General features: G+C 44.3%; 1 protein-coding gene across 5 annotated transcripts in view; it reads left to right on the top strand.

Moving 5' to 3' along the window:
- Positions 1-21,764, top strand: part of DENND1A (DENN domain containing 1A) — a 785,792-nt gene that overhangs the window by 218,146 nt on the left and 545,882 nt on the right. For all 5 annotated transcript variants that reach the window (XR_005774032.1, XM_040406251.1, XM_040406253.1 and 2 more), the window contains exon 5: positions 275-394. Coding sequence is in view for 4 of the 5 variants with exons in the window: in XM_040406251.1 (XP_040262185.1) it covers positions 275-394 (120 nt within the window). In the remaining variant the exon portion in view is untranslated. The remainder of the gene's footprint in view (positions 1-274; positions 395-21,764) is intronic.

Consider the following 21,764-nt stretch of genomic DNA (forward strand, 5'->3'; position numbering starts at 1 on the left):
GTACGGCCGACAGACTAGTTACCCTTGTAGTTCTCGGGGACTCTGCAGTCTATGACTCTGTCACAGCTAATTAGATCCGGGTGGTTTGTAGCTGTAAATCAAGGCAGGACTTTAAGGGTATAATCCGCTTCAGTGTTAATAAACCTGCTTCCTTTTTTGAATTAATAAAACAGACCCCGTGCACAATCCATGCCACACTCTTATATACTGTTTGTGTGCGTGTACATATATTAGAGACTTATTTGTATCACATATGTCTTGCTTCCCTTTTCAGCCTCTCGGCCAGCCAAGTAGGGCAAAACTTCACATTTGTGCTGACTGACATTGACAGCAAGCATAGGTTTGGCTTCTGCCGGTTATCTTCAGGCGCTAAAAGCTGCTTTTGTATCTTAAGGTAAGGCCAGCTGTGTCTGTGTGTGCCGTACATGTCATGTCTACAGTGTTGCAGCTCATTTATCATCCGGATGAGTTTTGGTGTCTCAATGGGTGGGTGTCGGATTCCTTAGGGGTTTTATATTTTTATTTTTTTTGATGGTCATGTGATATTAGCATCAGGAATCCCATCATGTTCAGTAGTAACGTACATTTCTAGATTCTAAATAAAGATTGATTGCAGGCAGTTTTTGTTCCCAGCTAAAAAGTGGTATTTTCTAATTGCCTGGGCTTCAAGATTGCAGAAATTTGATATTAATACCCACAAATGGGCATCTTTTTGTTCAGTAAAAACATTTGACTGTAAATTTCCATATACTTATACTAAAGTTATACATCATTAACCACAAAAACATAGTAACATAGTTTGTAACAATGGAAAAAAAAAAGAATCCATTCAGTTCGTCTGTTATCTTGCAATGTGGATCCAGAGGAAGGCAAAGCAACCCATGATGTAAAAAAACGGTGTTTCCTGAATAATCCTTCCCAATTCCAAATCTGGCAAATCTGTGACTTAAAAACCCATCACCAACAATCTGGTAACTGTAACCCGTAATACTATTAAACATAAGAAATACATCCAGGCCCTTCTTGTACTTTTTTAGGCTCCTTTCACATCTGCGTTTTTGCTGAATCCGTCATGAATCAGCAAAAACGCTTCCATTATGATAATGCAACCAGTTGCATCCGTTCTGAACGCATCCGGTTGTATTATCTCAGATCTGGCACTATAACCATTATGCGTCAATGGGTCCGGGTCCGTTTTCTTTGGTGTCCGAGATTGTGTTTCATGCCGGATCCATCTTGCTCCGCATCCTATGCCGGACAGAAAAATGCTGCTTTCTGCAGAATCCATCGCCTGGGTTGTTTGACCCCCGACCAATCACTGCGAGCAGGTTATACTTTGTCCGTCTCAGCTCAGTCGCATTAAGTTTTCCAGCTGTTCTTTTTTTTTTTCATTTTTACATACAAGTGTATTTTTGTGCATAATGAAGCTGAATAAAGTGTTTTATTTGTGGCCACAGCTAAACCTACCTACTATAAAATAAGCCCTCTCACCTTGTGACATTTATAATACTGGTAAAGTATGTGGCAGAAAGGTTGTGATGCCCGTTCAGGGACGTGCCCCACGGTTCCTTTTGCTCCTCTTATAGCTGTGCCCCTAGTGCAGCATGCAAAAGATGCATCCCGAAAAAATTACAAGGCAGTTTCAGTTTCAAATCGGAATGTATGTCGTATACTCTTCCTCTTGACACTTAAAAGGGTTGTCCCGTTACAAGAACGTATCCCCTATCCACAGGTTGGTTGGTGGGGTCAAAACCACTTGGGCCTCTGACGATCATGAGAACGAGGGCACAGGTTCCCCTGTTTGTATGAAGCAGTGAGCACACTGCTGCTCCATTCAACTCTAAGGGACTGCTGGAGATAGTCGAGCGCTTGTATTTGGCTCCAGCAATCCCATAGGGCGGAATTTGGCATACCTGCAGGCTGCGGCTCCATACAAAAGTTAGCACGGGCCCCCCCATTCACCCCACTGACCCAGCGGTCAAACCCCTCTGATCAAATAACACCTTTAATGGGTTGCAAGAAACTTTTACTTGGCTTTTTCAATAGTTTTTAAAGGGCTTCTGTCACCCCACTAAACTCTTTTTTTTTTTGGCTACTTATAATCCCTATACTGCGATATATCAATACATAATGTAATTAATCATTTTGGTTTAGTAGATAAAACTTACTTTTATAATATGCTAATTACCTGTCTACCAGCAAGTAGGGCGGCTACTTGCTGGTAGCAGCCGAATCCTCCTCTCATCAAGACGCCCCCTCCTCATGTTGATTGACAGGGCCAGTGGAAGCGCTCGTTCTCTGCTGGCCCTGTCTGCATTCAAAATCTGGCGCCGGCGCCGTACCTGTCTTCAGTCGGCGCAGGCGCACTGAGGGGAGGACACTCGCTCGGCCGCTCCTTCCTCAGTGCGCCGGCGCCGGGTGTAGATGTGACGGTCTGGCGCCGGCGCATTGAGGATGGTGCGGCCGAGCGAGCATCCTCCCCTCAGTGCGCCTGCGCCGACTGAAGACGGGTACGGCGCCGACGCCAGATTTTGAATGCAGACAGGGCCAGCAGAGAACGAGCGCTTCCGCTGGCCCTGTCAATCAACATGAGGAGGGGGCGTCTTTATGAGAGGAGGATTCGGCTGCTACCAGCAAGTAGCCGCCCTACTTGCTGGTAGACAGGTAATTAGCATATTATAAAAGTAAGTTTTTTGCAGTATCTACTGAACCAAAATGATTAATTACATTATGTATTGATATATCGCAGTATAGGGATTATAAGTAGCCCAAAAAAATAATAATTTGTTTAGTGGAGTGACAGAAGCCCTTTAAGTGTTTTTTTTGTGACATGATATCAAGTAAAGTTACAAACCTCTGCATCCCGAGGTCCTGAGATGGACCTAGATGGTGAGTTTCCGGTCACTCCGCCATGGCTGTGGTATTTGGATAGTGAATCTTTAGCCTGCGTGAAGGAAAGCCCACCTACAACTAGGAGGACTGTGTGTTGGTGAGATTTTGATCAGTAGGTCGTGTTCACACTACTATTAAAATAGTTTAGTGTCATCTACGTATAGGCAAGAGCAGTAAGACGCTGTGGACGTCAGCACATGGACTTCATTGATGCAGAATTTATTATTAGTTTTCTTTTTTTTCTTATATTTTTAATTAAATGATTTTAGGCTGTAGCTATGTTTGTTGTCCGGCTTGATTTAAAAAAATTAATAAAATTTATATACTTTGTGGAATGAAATTATGTCTCAATTTCCCGTTTCCTTTTCTTAAAATAGTTCCCTACATGTAACAGATTGTAAAACTGCTGCCTCCTTCCTGACACCAGCTCCAGCTATAGAGCACATTCGTACTGGTGGCTGTACAGGCCTTTCTACAGGAGGTACTGTTTTATAGCTCTTTTGCTGTCTTGTAATGTCGGCTGATAACACTTGAAGTTCCTGTTCATCTTCAGGGTTGCTCACTCGCATCCTGTCATTTTTCACTTCATATTGTCCCTTTAACCCCCCCGTCTGCTGTTTAATCCGGGCTTTCGGCCATATCAGGATGGCTTGTGCCTTTTGTAGCTGAATGAAGCAGAACTTTCTCAGCGGGGAGAGCGCTTATCTGGGCCTGTCAGAACTTATCTCCTTGCAGCATTTGTATATTTAAGTTACACAAGCGCCTGTTTTTTCGAGAAAGTTGTGAGGCTGCTGCAGTTTGTGAGTTGTCATTAGGGTTTACAGGACCTTGAACTGCTCGTCCTTTGTGGTGTCAGCTAAACGCGCGGGTCAGATGGGAAACTCCGCTCAGCCTTTTCAAAGGAAATGCTAACTTGTGAGGGACAGGCAGATTCTTTCCAGTAGGGGGCGCTACATTTTGCTTTGACCATGTAAAATGTTTTTTTCTTTCTCTGCAGAATCGCAGTGCTAACTTCTGATGGCAGCCAATATGTCATCCTTGTGAGAGAAGTTCTAGAATTCCATATAATGCAATGTATAGCAGAACATCTTGAATTAAAGGGGTTCTCCTGGAATGATTTAAAATGACCGCCAGCAACCTGTCCTAGAATGTGAGCAGGACATGATGACTCCACTTGCAGAGCTGCCTAGAAGGGTGCGGAGCTGGGGCCTCACTACACACTATGCTCTGGCACTTGCTTATACTACATATTGGTGACTGTTCCTGTCAGGCTGCTCAGCCAGGATGGTATATTGTAGGCAGGATCACATCATTACCATCTAGAGCAGTGTAATGAGGCCTCACCACTTCTTCTCCCCCAGGCAGCTCTGCAAGTGGAGGCAACCAGTCCTGCTCACCTTCTAAGACAGGAGAACCCCTTTAAAGTAAATAGTTTATAATCACGGATAAAAATAGGGTGTGCTTCCATGGTGTCACCATGTTCGAATACACACATTAAAGTCAATGGATGCGTAAGAGGTCGGTGGAGACCACGGACTGCACACGTCTACAATTAACCGACGTGTGAAAGAGGCCTTAATTAAGCCAAGCCAGGCAGGGAGAACCCCGGCGGACATTTCTCCCGGTGTCCACGCCAGAGTAAGGCTACTTTCACACTAAAGTTTTTTTGCGGATCCACCATGGATCTGCAAAAATGCTTCGTTACAATAATACAACTGCATGCATCCGTCATAAACGGATCCGGTTGTATTATGTCTTCTATAGCCAAAAAGGATCAGTTATGAACTCCATTGAAAGTCAATGGGGGGACGGATCCATTTTCTATAGTGTCAGAGAAAACGGATCCTTCCCCATTGACTTATATTGTGTGTCAGGACGGCTCCGTCTCTCTCCGCATCCCAGGACGGACAGAAAAAAACGCTGCAGGAAGCGTTTTGGTGTCCGCCTCCAGAGCGGAATGGAGAAGGACCGGAGGCAAACTGATGCATTTTGAGCGGATCCTTTTCCATTCAGAATGCATTAGGGCAAAACTGATCCGTTTTAAACCGCTTGTGAGAGCCCTGAACGGATCTCGCAAATGGAAAGCCAAAACGCCAGTGTGAAAGTAGCCTAAAACGCAGATCTTTGCAGGGAACCTGTCAGTATTTCATGCTACCCGTGGTTAGCATGAAACTGCTGACAGGTTCCCCAGAAGATGTTAGTGTCCACACATTAATTCCCAGGATTACTGTGTATATTGTGTATCTTACCTTCCAACCGTTGAACTAAAAGAAGTGGGTAAAATATACAGTAAGTCTTATTGTGCCCCCATTACTGTACCATCCACAATGCTTTCATAATGAAGCCACCATAAAGATGTTCACCCTGAGGGTCTCCATAACTTTGCCAGCCCTGAACCTCCATGTATATATGTATTCATGTATGTTTATAAACCGAGTGCATATGTAGCATGCATTCATCTAGGTGTGGCGGCTACACCCTGCTAAATAATACAGTCAGCTGCCTGTCTCTATCCGTCTGGCTGAGAGGTCACTTTCCTAGGACTGAACATAATGTCCGAGGGGGGCCTCTCACGTGGTGCAAAGTGAGAATTGTTTCTAATTGAGCAGAAACATGTGGAAGGATCAGGAATATCTCGAGGGATTAGACAAAAATTCCAAATTTGTACTACTTCCAGGCTGCGCTCAGAGCGGGCTCTGCTGGGAATAGATGTTAGTTAGTGTGACCTGCGACCCTGGAATCTGTTGACAAGGGTCCCAGCCAGGGCTTGGCCACAGAACGCTTTTGTTAGGACCAATTCACAGTTCCTTTAAACTGCAGTCAGTGGAAGTCGCCAGCTCACTTGGAAGGGGAGCAGAGACTTTTTTTTTTTTCCCATGCTTTGGAAACATAGGATGCCCGTTCACCAGCATGAACCACGTAGCCTCAGCTCAATTGACACTGACAGCTTCCTGGCTTGAGGTTGCCAACTGGCAGAGCATTGATGCATTGAAGAGGAGCAGCTTGAGGGACCTGTGTACCAGTGTTTGTATGCACACTGGAGAAACTGAGCATGGAAGGCGTGTGATACCATTAGGCTGTCTTGTCTTCTGCCAGTGGACGCCTCTCCATATACTTCAGGTGTCAGCGGAGGATCCACCCTTTAGGCCACCGGTACACGTGTGCCTGCATTTCCGCATTGCATACACATTCCACAGAAACATCTGACATACTTTGGATTTCAGAATCCGCTTTCTGCAGGGATAATGTATTCACCAGGTCTATTTCACTTTGCTGGTACTGGATTATGCTGCATTTTCCCCACGTTAAAATCTGCGCGTAATCCACAATGTGTACAGGTAGCTTTAAAGGGGTTTTCCAAGACTTTTCTACTGATGACCTATCCTCTGGATAGGTCATCAGTATCTCATTCGTGGGGGTCCAACACCCAGAACCCCCGCCGATCAGCTGCTTGAGAAGGCATTGGCGCTCACAGTAGCGCCAAAGCCTTCTCTCAGCTTAGTTCTCCGGCACTCCAGCTGTGGTAAAACTACGACTCCCAATATGTACTCTCTCTTGGCTGTTCCCAGAATGCCATAGAATTGAATGGAGCATGCTGGGAGTCGTAGTTTCAGCACACCTGGAGTGCCAGGGGCTAGCCATCACTGGTCTAGGCCATGGGACGTGACGTTCATCAATCACATGGTCTAGAAACGGCTCAGCCTCATAGATATAAATGGGGCTGAGCTGCAATACCAAGCCCAGCCACTGTACAATGGACGGCGCTGTGCTTGGTGAGCAGGGAGAAGGCTGCAGCACTACTGAGAACGTTGGTGCTTTCTCAGACACTGATCGGAGGGGGTGTCGGGTGTCTGACCCTCACAGATCAGTAGAAAAGTCTCGGAAAACCATTTTAAAGGTTCTATAGATTACCAGTTTTATGCAGCTTTTTATTTTTATCTTTTTACATATATAATTTAAATCTTTTTGGGCTATTTGTTTTGTGGATAATAAAAAGTATTAAATAGAAAACAAAAAAATTATGAAATAAGTAAAGATTTTTTTTTTAATTTTTTTTTAAGGTCTGTCAGTTTTAGCTAAAAAGAAAAGAGGAAAATTTTTATTAAATGTAATTATTATGGCTACATCCCGGAATATTTTACTGATGGCCTATCCTTAGGATGGGTCATCAATATTCCATTGGTGAGGGTCTATACCAGTGATGGCTAACCTCCGGCACTCCAGCTGTGGTGAAACTACGACTCCCAGCATGCTTCACTCATTTCTATGGAGTTCTGAGAACAGCCAAGCAAGTGTGCATCTTGCGAGTTGTAGTTTTAGCACAGCTGGAGTGCTGGAGGTTAGCCATCACAGGTCTATACACTTCATAGTGCGCTATATTTTCTTTCTGTGTCTGTTCCGTTTTTTTTTTTTACAGACTTTATGCGGAACCATTCATTTCAGTAGGTCCGCAAAAAAAAAGGGAAGTTACTCCATTTGCAATTCCGTTTCCGTATGTCCGTTGCCCAAAGGAATAGAACATGTCCTATTGTTGTCCACATTACGGACACGGATAGGACTGTTCTATTAGGGGCCAGCTGTTCCGTTCCGCTAAATATGGAATGCACGCGGACTGCAAAATACATGCGGTCGTGTGCATGAGCCCTTATTATGGGAATGCTGTACAGAGACTACCCAGCCACTGCAATATGTACGGATCTGTGTCTGATGAAGAGGATGTCCATGCTTCCAATATTGGATAAGTCATTAATATCCGATCAATATCTGCCCCAATGAATATGGTTTTCCACTCTTGTGAATATTTCTCACATATTTCCTGATAAGATAACTAATTAAAAACTTGATAGTTTCTTTTTTAATTAGAAACGACCAAGAAAAGAGATTATCTATTCTAACCAATGGAACAAATTCCCATTTTTGGGGGGGGGGGGACTATACTGTTACAAAAAAAGTGATTTTTAGTGATCATTTTTTCCAGTTGGACAGTTAAATATAAAGCCTCAGCATTGTATGGATTTGTCCAGCCGGGTGCTGTAGGTTCAGAGATTTGCTTCAGGAAAAGAACCCCTCCTTACATACGCCATCCAAAAGAGCATGTCCAGTCTTGTTTTTCTGTTTCTAGACTTTTTTTTGTCTTCTTTATAAAGTTAAAGATGTGCAAAGATCCAGTGAGGGCCCACCATGGAGGCTGTAAGAAGCCATAATAATGCTGTTTTCTTAACTTTTATATGCAAGTCATATTTCAGATGACAGTTGTCCATTGAAAGAGAGGTGCTTCTCCGGTCTGTTTTAAAGATATTTTGCAGTACCAAAAAAGTGAATGCGGAAAAAACAAACACAAAAATCCACCTTAAATTGTCCCATGTTGGAGATTTTTAAAGTGTAACTGTCATATTTGTATTTATTTGCTAGTTTATTAGAGCTAGACATGTATACCTGAGTTAGTCTGTCAATGATTTGTTAAAAGATCTCTAATTACCTTATAATAACAGCTTTCATCAAGGTCCCCTGTCCCTTTCCACTGCAGAAGACCGTTGCTAGGGCTTGTCTGTCTTCCCTTTAGTATAAGCAGAAGACAGAGGGGCGGTCCTTCACACTGCATGCCTGCATTAGGCTTCAGAGTGAGGAGGCGTGTCTCTCAGTAATTCAATCTGATTGGCTGGCATACAGCTGCTGGCTACAGCAAGTGTGTATGTGACGAGGGAATGCAGTTTTGGCCTCAGATAACTGGCAGAGGAGCCATCTTGAGAAGATCCTCATATTGTAAACCCCTTAGTGACCACTAATACACCTTTTTACTAACGTAAACAAAGGGGGTTTTAGCTAAACAGCTGGCTTTAATCAATCATTACATGTACTTAAAATGGTGCTTTAAAAACTATAACTTGTCCTGCAAAAAATAAGTACATATACATAGAAGTACATTGATGAAAAAACAAAAAGGTTATAGCTCTTGGAATGCATTTTTTCCCCCCAAAATGTGCATGGTCACTAAAGGGTTAAACAACCGTAACTAAGGGAAAAACTCAAGAAAAACAGTGGTAAGTGAAGAAACTAAAGATTGCTTTATGCATAATGCTGCTGCAGCAGTAACATATGCTAAAATTGATTTTCTGATGAAAACATGACGGTTACACTTTAAGTTTGCATCCTGTCAGTTTATACAGTGGATTTCCGCCTAGGATCTCACCCTTCGCTGCCGCTAATTACTCACCTTTTCTTTCATAACTCGAAGGTGATTTGATGATATTAAACTTAAAGGGGTATTCTGGGAGGTAAATATTGATAGCCGTATAGGTCATCAGTGTCTGATGTAAGCTGTTCGAAAAGCACAATGCCATACATTGTGTAGTGCGTTTTATTGCAGCCAAATCCCATTGACTTGAATGAGACTGAGCTGCATAAAGGCCACGTGAACAGTGGATGTGACATCACAGGCCAAGGAAGAGACCAATGGCTCAGCTGAGCGCCGTGGCCCCTTCTAACGGCCGTGAGTGTGACCTCACCATTCTGATATTGATGACCTAATCTGAGGATCAGCAATCAATTCTTAAAGATTGACCTGTCGTCTTCCCTGTAACTACATGAATTCCCCTTGTAATAACGGTTCTGGATCATCTTTTCTTATGACGTTATGTTGTGTCATTCCTCAATTATTCACACGATCTGACACTGTTAGCACTGATTGGATATTGTCAAGTTGTGCAGGGACACTCCCCCAGTGGTGACGCCCAGTTGTACTCTGCAGGATACAAGAACGTGGTGTGCTGCGTTCTCGTATCCTTTTTTTTCTAATGTATACGTCAAACAGAGGCATAAAACGTAATGTGAACCCTCCCTTTGAAATACAGCTTTATTACAGTAAGGCCCCAAGCACATAACCATGTCCATTTTGCGGTCCCTGTGTATGCCACATTCCGTTGCTGCACCATTGACTTTAATGGGTCTACACTTTGCGGACCAGTATAGGACATGTTCTGTCGTTTTACAGAAAGGACACGTGGATGACGTCAGTGTGCTTTCCGCATCCTTGTGTCTGTTCCGCAAAAGACAGAATATGTCCTATACTGGTCCGCAAAGTGTGGACCCATTGAAGTCGATGGGTCAGCAACAAAATGCGGCATGCACACGGACCACATCCGTATTTTGCAGATCCACAGTTTGCGGACTGCAAAACGGACACGGTCGGAGGCGTTAGTATGATTAACAATTTTTTTTCTTCTCTAGTTTGCTTTTACCTTGCACATTTTAGGAAACCATGAACGAACACGTGAGTTGCAGTTGATGGATCTATTAGATATAAGTATTAGACTGTGTCTGTGAGGTTTACAGTTATAATACACACAGGGTGGCCGAAACCCCGTCCACATGTGGTGGGCTGGGTTCTCGGATAGCTTGTCCACTGGCCTCCTGATATTGCCTGTAATGGTGCAGTTTCACCCCAAAGCTGATAGGTAAAACTGTGGGTTTGAGCCGCATGCAGCAGCCGCTCTGTGTGTTCATGCACAAACCATCATATGGTCCCTCAACAGCAGTCTGCTGATTATTGACATATGTTGAGAACCCTTTCCCGCCTAATGATGCGGCTGACCGATGAGGAACCCCTTTTTTAGGACCTCTCTCCTTCCTGATCAAGCTTCTCTTTTTGAGATCTATACACGTTCCAATGTCACAGGAATTTTTGAGTCTAACCCAGTCTTTGCAATGACCATGCGTGGTTAATGATGGAAGATACCTGTATATAACTATGCCTTTTAATCTAGATTTGTATTTCGGATTTACCTTGCTTTTGTTCAGCTTTGCTCATGGATTTGTAAAAACACATTAAAGTGAAGGCATCCTGATCTCCAGCTGCTATTTCCTCCGAGGGCGAATTCTCCAAACACCCTCTAGTTTATTCCCCTCTTATAGGAGGATTAAGTCGTGCCACCTTTTGACATTGAGCCATCAGGATGGTTTGGCACGGTAGCAGGCAGAAAGTACAAGAACTTGTTTACAAAAGAGGCCATGGACTTTCCGTCTTTCTGTAGAAGCATTCAAGCAGGAAGGCCTTGCACAGTCTGTTTGGCACAGTAGCCGCGCTCAGCTGGCCTCCTGCCCTCCTGCTGGTAGTCAGGGCAAAGGATGTGCCAGATCTCAGATTGTAACAGAGCAGTGAGGCCGCCTGCAAATCTGCTTGTAGTTAGCATGAGGCCTTTTGGCAGAGACGGAAGGCTGACCGAACCAGTCGGCCCTTTTACCTTAATATTTTCCATCTGCTCGCCAATGACAGACCTGAGAGGAGGTTTGAGTTATGAGGAGTGTGATGGGAAACTGCTTTGAAAAGTTGTTCGAGATCCTGCAGTAAAGATGTTTCCCGACTTGCTGCATTCATTTAACTCCTTGGCTTTCCCCACATGATGTGGAAGCGTCTTCTAACATTATACCGTCTTCTGCTCTGCACAGACTAGTATTGTACTGTGAATCTTCCCAGGGATAGCTGACTTTTATCTCTTTAGTAGAATTGTTATATAAATATATTTTATTTTATGTTTACCCTTTCGTGATAGTTTTGCATTAATACTGATATTTTTTAGTTCTTTTGGATTATATCTCTTGATGCTTTTTTTTTTTCCAACGGATATGGGGGTCATCCCCCATAGACATTCCTGTGGAAAAAAACAAAACATGCCGTGCTATTATCTAGCAGAAGAAAAAGAAGTCTCCTAAAATAGTGACCGCCAACTAAACAGTTCTAGAAAATCATTGCTTTGATTGGAAACACAGCAGAAATAGAGCACATGGTCCATCTAGTCTGCCCTCGTATTTTATTTTTCTCTTAGGATACATATAGGTTTATCCCAGGTATGTAGACATTCACTTACCGTTGATTTCCTAACCACATCTGCTAGAAGTTTGCTTCAAGCATTTAAGCTGGATTTACACGGGCCAACTGAGCGGCCGATTGTCGAGAAGGAAGTGTCCCTTTATGAGACCTGCAGATTTTGCAGGCAGTTGTCGGGAAGGAAGCGTTCCTTCTCTGCAATCGGCTGCTCGTTCAGGGAAGGAGACTTCTCCTTCACCGTATAAGGATGAGGGAACGCTATAGCGATCCCTCGTCCTCTTACAGATTCATGGTTTCTGAGCAGCAGATCGCCTTTTAGACCACTCGATCTGCTGCCCAGAAGCCATGATCAGTGGTGCCTGCATGAACGATAGGATTACCCAATGGAAGCATTTCACTCGTTCATCGGGTGGCAGATTATCAGGAACAACCATTTGCAGGATCGGTTGTTCCCCACAAATGTAAAAATCGATTTAAAACTCGTTTACTCACTTATCTAAAGGACTTTCTTCCCTTTCTGTGGGTGGGCGGCAGCTCATCAAGCACCTGCATCTCCCAGGATGCATTGCAATTAGCTCTTGCATAAGGCCGAATGCACACGGCCGTGGAACACGGACGTTAGCGGTCCGTGGTATCTCGGCCTGGCATCCTGCTGACAGCAGGAGCGCACGGAGTCATTGGTTGCTATGGCACCGTGCGCTTCATGCTGCTGCTGCCCTACAGTAATACACTCATATAGATCATACGAGTGTATTACTGTAGTGCAGCAGCGGCATGAAGCGCACGGCGTCATAGCAACCAATGACGCAGTGCGGTCCTGCTGTCAGCAGGATGCCAGGCCGGGATACCACGGACCGCTCACGTCCGTGTTCCACGGCCGTGTGCATTCGGCCTAACTCCTCCCGACCCTTCATAGCAAATAGTCCCTGACATACAGTCCCAGAGATACATATGATATGTAATGACCCACAATTTCCTTCCCAGTTGTCTTTCGTGTTGCACTACGGTACTTCTGTTGTTCCTGCCTACTTGTATTGCCTGACTTCTGTCAATTTGCGCCCGCCTACAAAGTGCCCCCCCCCCCCCCCCGGGCCACTTTGTTTCCAATTTGCCCATGTATATATTTATATGAATTTGTAAGTAGGGATGAAAGGTGACTGGACCACTTTGCCTGCTTACTAGACCAGCACAGAGGGGAGCAGAGCAGGGAAGGTACTGAACATGTTAGTCCACCTCTGAATGCAGGAGAAGGTGGACCGGAAGAATAAACAGCAGGGGGCGCTACCGGGGAGGAAAATGTAATGTACACAAAAGAAAGCAAACAAGATTTTCATTACTTGTATATTGCAATAAAACATAATTTGAAATGCCTTATTCATTGCATAGTAATATTTGTCATGGGATAGCCCATTGAATTTTTTCCTTGTAAATTTTACGCTTTAAACCAGGGGTGGGGAACCTCCCTGGAAGCGGTCATTAGCATGTGGGAGGCACAGAAAGGTGAGAACTGCACTGTCTGTACTCGCCTTCCCTGGCCTTCTTCCAGCCCTGCACTGTGTCCTGACACATACAGCGCCAGGACATAGTGCACGTAGACGCGCACTATGACCTGACGCTGTGCACTCTCAGGTCACAGTACAGCGCGGTGGGAAGAAGACCAAGGAGGGTAAGTGAATCTACCAAGAGGCAGCGCTGTCCGGAGCTGGAGAGGTAAGTTTATTTATTTTAAATGTCTGATCTGAGGTCTTATTGGGACTGATCTGAGGCTAATGGATGGTGGGGAGGGTCTGATGGGGCCTGATCTGAGGCTGTTGGGTCTGATCTGAGGCTGGATGTCTGATAGGGGTCTGATCTGAGGCTGGGGGGGCCTATTGGGGGTCTGATCTGAGGCTAGGGAGGGTCTGATGAGGGTCTGATCTGTGGCTGGGGAGGGTCTGATGAGGGTCTGATCTGTGGCTGGGTGGGTCTGATGAGGGCTGATCTGAGGCTGGGTGTTCTGATGGGGGTGTGATCTGAGGCTGGGGGTCTGATCTGAGGTTGGGGAGGGTCTGATGAGGGTCTGATCTGAGGCTGTTGGGTCTGATCTGAGGCTAGATGTCTGATAGGGGTCTGATCTGAGGCTGGTGGGGCCTATTGGGGGTCTGATCTGAGGCTGGGGAGGGTCTGATGAGGGTCTGATCTGTGGCTGGGGAGGGTCTGATGAGGTTCTGATCTGTGGCTGGGTGGGTCTGATGAGGGTCTGATCTGAGGCTGTTGGGTCTGATCTGAGGCTAGATGTCTGATAGGGGTCTGATCTGAGGCTGGGGGGGGGGGGGCTATTGGGGGTCTGATCTGAGGCTCGGGTCGGTCTGATCTGTGGCTGGGTGGGTCTGATGAGGCCTGATCTGAGGCTGGGGGGTCTGATGAGGGTGTGATATGAGGCTGGAGGTCTGATGAGGGTCTGATCTGAGGCTGGGGGTCAGGTCTGATGGGGGGTCTGATCTGAAGCTGGGGGTCTAATGGGAGTCTGATCTGAAGCTAGAGAGGGTTTAATTGGGGTCTAATCTGAGGCTGAGAGGTCTGATGTGAGTCTGATCTGAGGCTGATGTAGGCTGGGGGGTCTGATAAGAGGCTGATTTGAGGCTGATGGAGATGGGGGGCAGATCTGAGGCTGAGAAAGGGACAAATGCAGGGAGAGTGAAAGCTGGGTGAACCCCTCTCTGGACCCCCCTGGGTTTAGCTTGGCTGCCATTAATGCCAAATAAAGAACTAAATATGTAACATTCTGAACTTTAAAATTAAACTGGTATGTGTGGTCAAAATAGCACCTGTACTATATGTAATATATATAGTGCAGGCGCCATTTTGTGCTGCAAAAATACAGCGCTCTAGATTTTTTTTTTATTGAAGCGCAATTTCTGTAACTTACACCTAAATCAATTACAAACCGGATTCCAAAAAAGTTGGGACACTAAACAAATTGTGAATAAAAATTGAATGCAATGATGTGGAGATGGCAAATGTCAATATTTTATTAGTAATAGAACGTAGATGACAGATCAAACGTTTAATCCGAGTAAATGTATCATTTTAAAGGAAAAATACGTTGATTCCAATTTTCACGGTGTCAACAAATCCCAAAAAAGTTGGGACAAGTAGCAATAAGAGGCTGGAAAAATAAAATTTGAGCATAACGAAGAGCTGAAAGACCAATTAACACTAATTAGGTCAATTGGCAACATGATTGGGTATAAAAAGAGCTTCTCAGAGTGGCAGTGTCTCTCAGAAGCCAAGATGGGTAGAGGATCACCAATTCCCACAATGTTGCGCAGAAAGATAGTAGAGCAATATCAGAAAGGTGTTACCCAGCGAAAAATTGCAAAGACTTTGCATCTATCATCATCAACTGTGCATAACATCATGCGAAGATTCAGAGAATCTGGAACAATCTCTGTGCGTAAGGGTCAAGGCCGTAAAACCATACTGGATGCCCGTGATCTCCGGGCCCTTAAACGACACCGCACCACAAACAGGAATGCTACTGTAAAGGAAATCACAGAATGGGCTCAGGAATACTTCCAGAAACCATTGTCAGTGAACACAATCCACCGTGCCATCCGCCGTTGCCAGCTGAAACTCTACAGTGCAAAGAAGAAGCCATTTCTAAGCAAGATCCACAAGTTTAGGCGTTTTCACTAGGTCAGGGATCATTTAAAATGGAGTGTGGCAAAATGGAAGACTGTTCTGTGGTCAGACGAGTCACGATTCGAAGTTCTTTTTGGAAATCTGGGACGCCATGTCATCCGGACCAAAGAGGACAAGGACAACCCAAGTTGTTATCAACGCTCAGTTCAGAAGCCTGCATCTCTGATGGTATGTGGTTGCATGAGTGCGTGTGGCATGGGCAGCTTGCATGTCTGGAAAGGCACCATCAATGCAGAAAAATATATTCAGGTTCTAGAACAACATATGCTCCCATCCAGACGTCATCTCTTTCAGAGAAGACCCTGCATTTTTCAACAAGATAATGCCAGACCACATTCTGCATCAATCACAACATCATGGCTGCGTAGGAGAAGGATCCGGGTACTGAAATGGCCAGTCTGCAGTCCAGATCTTTCACCTATAGAGAACATTTGGCGCATCATAAAGAGGAAGGTGCAACAAAGAAGGCCCAAGACGATTGAACAGTTAGAGGCCTGTATTAGACAAGAATGGGAGAGCATTCCTATTTCTAAACTTGAGAAACTGGTCTCCTCGGTCCCCAGACGTCTGTTGAGTGTTGTAAGAAGAAGGGGAGATGCCACACAGTGGTGAAAATGGCCTTGTCCCAACTTTTTGGGGATTTGTTGACACCATGAAATTCTGATTCAACATATTTTTCTCTTAAAATGGTACATTTTCTCAGTTTAAACTTTTGTTCCGTGATTTATGTTCTATTCTGAATAAAATATTAGAAGTTGGCACCTCCACATCATTGCATTCAGTTTTTATTCACGATTTGTATAGTGTCCCAACTTTTTTGGAATCCGGTTTGTATATGTTTGACCAAATACAGAAGAAAAATAATTCTGTATGGCCCCCGAACGATGTTACAAATATCCAAATGGCCCTCGGCAGCAAAAAGGTCCCCCACCCCTGCTTTAGACCTTCCACCATTTTTGTAGCTTGTCATTGCTTTTAAACACCTTTTAAGGCACTTTTTTCTTTGCATTATACTTCTTAAAGAAAAAAAGCCCCCTGCTCCCTACCACCTAACCGCTAATTTCATGGCAATCATTTAAAAAATATTAATAAATGTTATCTACCATGGCGTCCTGCAGCCATCTTTTTATTCCTGGTGCTAAAATCCGATGTATTGACATATGGCAGTAAACCACCGTTCTTTCTTCTAATTAACTCCAGTGATGTCACCTAATGGATGCAGTGGCACCCCACCTCCGAACTGTGTCTGAATAGACTGCCGCCTCTTCCTCGGCCTGTGACATCTCATCCAATGGTGACATGACTTTTGTGCCTCTCAGTCCCCATCAAGTGAATGGGACTGAACTGCAATCAATACCAAGTACAACCTTTATGCATTGTACTGTGCTGTGCTTTGCTATGGTAATAAGTGGCTGCGGCAGTCAGGCACTGATCAACAGGAGTGCCGGGGCTCAGAGCCCCTCGATCATATACTTATATACTATCTTGAGGATAGGTCATCAATCTTAAAGGGTCACAGAGTAAAAAAAACAAACACTTAATGCATCTTAGAGACTAGTGATGAGTGAAACAGGTTCATCCTGCTTTGGACAAAAGTGATTAGTTTAGATCAATGACTGAGTTCCCGATCGCCGTACTATGTGTACTTGTATTATATTGTATGAGCTCCGCTGAGACTTCATTAATATGGCCGCCATTATTGCGAGACTTTGTTAGTCTCACGCATGCGCCGTTATTGTAAGTCGTGGCGTGTGTATAAATGTTATTTCATAACGAATCCGAACCCAGATTTGTTGATGATTGTGGAGCACACAACAAATCTGGATTTGGATTCATATTTAACCACCTCCGGACCGCCTAACGCAGGATCGCGTTCCGGAGGTGGCAGCCCTGCGCACAGTCACGCATATATGCGTCATCTCGCGAGACGCGAGATTTCCTGTGAACGCGCGCACACAGGCGCGCGCGCTCACAGGAACGGAAGGTAAGAGAGTGGATCTCCAGCCTGCCAGCGGCGATCGTTCGCTGGCAGGCTGGAGATGTGATTTTTTTAACCCCTAACAGGTATATTAGACGCTGTTTTGATAACAGCGTCTAATATACCTGCTACCTGGTCCTCTGGTGGTTCCCTTTGTTTGGATCGACCACCAGAGGACACAGGTAGCTCAGTAATATGTTGCACCAAGCACCACTACACTACACTCCCCCCCCTGTCACTTATTAACCCCTTATTCACCCTTGATCACCCTTGATCACCCCTGATCACCCCATATAGACTCCCTGATCACCCCCCTGTCATTGATCACCCCCCTGTAAAGCTCCATTCAGATGTCCGCATGATTTTTACGGATCCACTGATAGATGGATCGGATCCGCAAAACGCATACGGACGTCTGAATGGAGCCTTACAGGGGCGTGATCAATGACTGTGGTGATCACCCCATATAGACTCCCTGATCACCCCCCTGTCATTGATTACCCCCCTGTCATTGATCACCCCCCTGTAAAGCTCCATTCAGATGTCCGCATGATTTTTACGGATCCACTGATAGATGGATCGGATCCGCAAAACACATACAGGCGTCTCCCTGGAGCCTTCCGGTGGGGGGTGATCACCCCATATAGACTCCCTGATCACCCCCTCTGTCATTGATCACCCCTCCTGTCATTGATCACCCCCCCTGTCAGGCTGCATTCAGATGTCCGTATGATTTTTACGGATCCACGGATACATGGATCGGATCCGCAAAACACATACGGACATCTGAATGGAGCCTTATAGGGGGGTGATCAATGACAGGGGGGTGATCACCCCATATAGACTCCCTGATCACCCCCCTGTCATTGATCACCCCCCTGTCATTGATCACTCCCTGTCATTGATCACCCCCCTGTCATTGATCACCCCCCTGTCATTGATCACCCCCCTGTCATTGATCACCCCCCTGTAAGGCTCCATTCAGACATTTTTTTGGCCCAAATTAGCGGAAATTATAATTTTTTTTCTTACAAAGTCTCATATTCCACTAACTTGTGTCAAAAAATTAAATCTCACATGAACTCACCATACCCCTCACGGAATCCAAATGCGTAAAATTTTTTAGACATTTATATTCCAGACTTCTTCTCACGCTTTAGGGCCCCTAGAATGCCAGGGCAGTATAAATACCCCACATGTGACCCCATTTCGGAAAGAAGACACCCCAAGGTATTCCGCGAGGGGCATATTGAGTCCATGAAAGATTGAAATTTTTGTCCCAAGTTAGCGGAAAGGGAGACTTTGTGAGAAAAAAATAAATAAAATCAATTTCCGCTAACTTGTGCCAAAAAAAATAAATTTCTATGAACTCGCCATGCCCCTCATTGAATACCTTGGGGTGTTGTCTTTCCAAAATGGGGTCACATGTGGGGTATTTATACTGCCCTGGCATTTTAGGGGCCCCAAAGCGTGAGAAGAAGTCTGGGATCCAAATGTCTAAAAATGCCCTCATAAAAGGAATATGGGCCCCTTTGCCCACCTAGGCTGCAAAAAAGTGCCACACATGTGGTATCGCCGTATTCAGGAGAAGTTGGGGAATGTGTTTAGGGGTGTCATTTTACATATACCCATGCTGGGTGAGATAAATATCTTGGTCAAATGCCAACTTTGTATAAAAAAATGGGAAAAGTTGTCTTTTGCCAAGATATTTCTCTCACCCAGCATGAGTATATGTAAAATGACACCCCAAAACAAATTGCCTAACTTCTCCTGAATACGGCGATACCACATGTGTGACACTTTTTTGCAGCCTAGGTGGGCAAAGGGGCCCACATTCCAAAGAGCACCTTTAGGATTTCACAGGTCATTTACCTACTTACCACACTTTAGGGCCCCTGGAAAATGCCAGGGCAGTAGAACTACCCCACAAGTGACCCCATTTTGGAAAGAAGACACCCCAAGGTATTCCGTGAGGGGCATGGCGAGTTCCTAGAATTTTTTATTTTTTGTCACAAGTTAGTGGAAAATGATGATTTTTTATTTATTTTTTCTTACAAAGTCTCATATTCCACTAACTTGTGACAAAAAATAAAAACTTCCATGAACTCACTATGCCCATCAGCGAATACCTTGGGGTGTCTTCTTTCCAAAATGGGGTCACTTGTGGGGTAGTTATACTGCCCTGGCATTCTAGGGGCCCAAATGTGTGGTAAGGAGTTTGAAATCAAATTCTGTAAAAAATGACCAGTGAAATCCGAAAGGTGCTCTTTGGAATATGGGCCCCTTTGCCCACCTAGGCTGCAAAAAAGTGTCACACATCTGGTATCTCCGTATTCAGGAGAAGTTGGGGAATTTGTTTTGGGGTGTCATTTTACATATACCCATGATGGGTGAGAGAAATATCTTGGCAAAAGACAACTTTTCCCATTTTTTTATACAAAGTTGGCATTTGACCAAGATATTTATCTCACCCAGCATGGGTATATTTAAAATGACACCCCAAAACACATTCCCCAACTTCTCCTGAATACGGAGATACCAGATGTGTGACACTTTTTTGCAGCCTAGGTGGGCAAAGGGGCCCACATTCCAAAGAGCACCTTTCGGATTTCACCGGCCATTTTTTACAGAATTTGATTTCAAACTCCTTACCACACATTTGGGCCCCTAGAATGCCAGGGCAGTATAACTACCCCACAAGTGACCCCATTTTGGAAAGAAGACACCCCAAGGTATTCGCTGATGGGCATAGTGAGTTCATGGAAGTTTTTATTTTTTGTCACAAGTTAGTGGAATATGAGACTTTGTAAGAAAAAAAAAAAAAATCATCATTTTCCGCTAACTTGTGACAAAAAATAAAAAGTTCTATGAACTCACTATACCCATCAGCTTAGGGTGTCTACTTTCCGAAATGGGGTCATTTGTGGGGTGTTTGTACTATCTGGGCATTGTAGGACCTCAGGAAACATGACAGGTGCTCAGAAAGTCAGAGCTGCTTCACATTTTTGTACCATAGTTTGTAAACGCTATAACTTTTACCCAAACCATTTTTTTTTTACCCAAACATTTTTTTTTAATCAAAGACATGTAGAACAATAAATTTAGAGCAAAATTTATATATGGATCTCGTTTTTTTTTGCAAAATTTTACAACTGAAAGTGAAAAATGTCATTTTTTTGCAAAAAAATCATTGAATTTCGATTAATAACAAAAAAAGTAAAAATGTCAGCAGCAATGAAATACCACCAAATGAAAGCTCTATTAGTGAGAAGAAAAGGAGGTAAAATTCATTTGGGTGGTAAGTTGCATGACCGAGCAATAAACGGTGAAAGTAGTGTAGGTCAGAAGTGTAAAAAGTGGCCTGGTCTTTCAGGGTGTTTAAGCACTGGGGGCTGAGGTGGTTAAAGTAACGATACATGCATAAAACTAATAAAGTCTTGCGATAATGGCAGCCATCTTAATGTAGTCTCATCGGAGCCCATACAATATAACACATTTATGGATCGTACGGCATTTGGGAACTCCATTATTTATCTAAACGAATCTGGTTCATCCAAAGCAGGATGAATCTGATTCGCTGATCACTAATAGAGACATATCTAACGTTTTGATGGGTGGGGGTCTGATTTTTGAGATTCTCAATGCTCGATAGAACGAGGAGAGAGAAGCGCTCACATTGTTCGTTTCAGGAGATGGAACGTCAAGGGGCCCATCTTGCTTCCGTCTCCTGCAGCGAGGAAAGAGAGTGTGCTATGTGTGTGCTTCTCTCTCCTTGCTTTAGAACTTAGAAGACTGGACCCAATCTCTGGTGCACTCCCCAGATGACTTCTTGGACAGGTGAGTATTAAAACATAGGGTATTCTTTATTAGGCACCGCAAAAAGCCCTCTTCGTCAGGTACTTTTTTCTCCTTGTTTTAGGGATCGATGGGGTTCTTAGCACTCAGACCCCCATTGATCCCTAAAACAAGGAGAAGAAGTGCCTGACGAAGAGGGCTTTTTTGTCCTTTAAACGTGTTGCCTAATAAAGAATACCCTGTGTTTTAATAATCACCTGTCCAAGAAGTCTTCTGTGGAGTGCACCTATCAAAACTGTTGATATGTCTGTGGGACATATCAAAAACTTTTATGAAAACTCAGTGACCTTTGAAAATCACAGAAAACCCTTTTTAATATATTTTGTCCTATTTGGCTGGTGTTCACATTTTATGTTATATAGGGCAAATAATTCACGCTAGCTCTGGGATATGCTTGTGTAAGAAGACAATGGTTTCTTCCACAGCGGTGTCTTATTTTACTTAATATAACCGGAATGTGCTTGTGATGTGTGAGGACAGAACGCGGTTCGATTGCTGAGCAGTTTTACTGTGATTAAATGAAAGCACATG

This window comes from Bufo bufo, chromosome 8, assembly GCF_905171765.1.
Source record: "Bufo bufo chromosome 8, aBufBuf1.1, whole genome shotgun sequence".
NCBI lineage: Eukaryota > Metazoa > Chordata > Amphibia > Anura > Bufonidae > Bufo > Bufo bufo.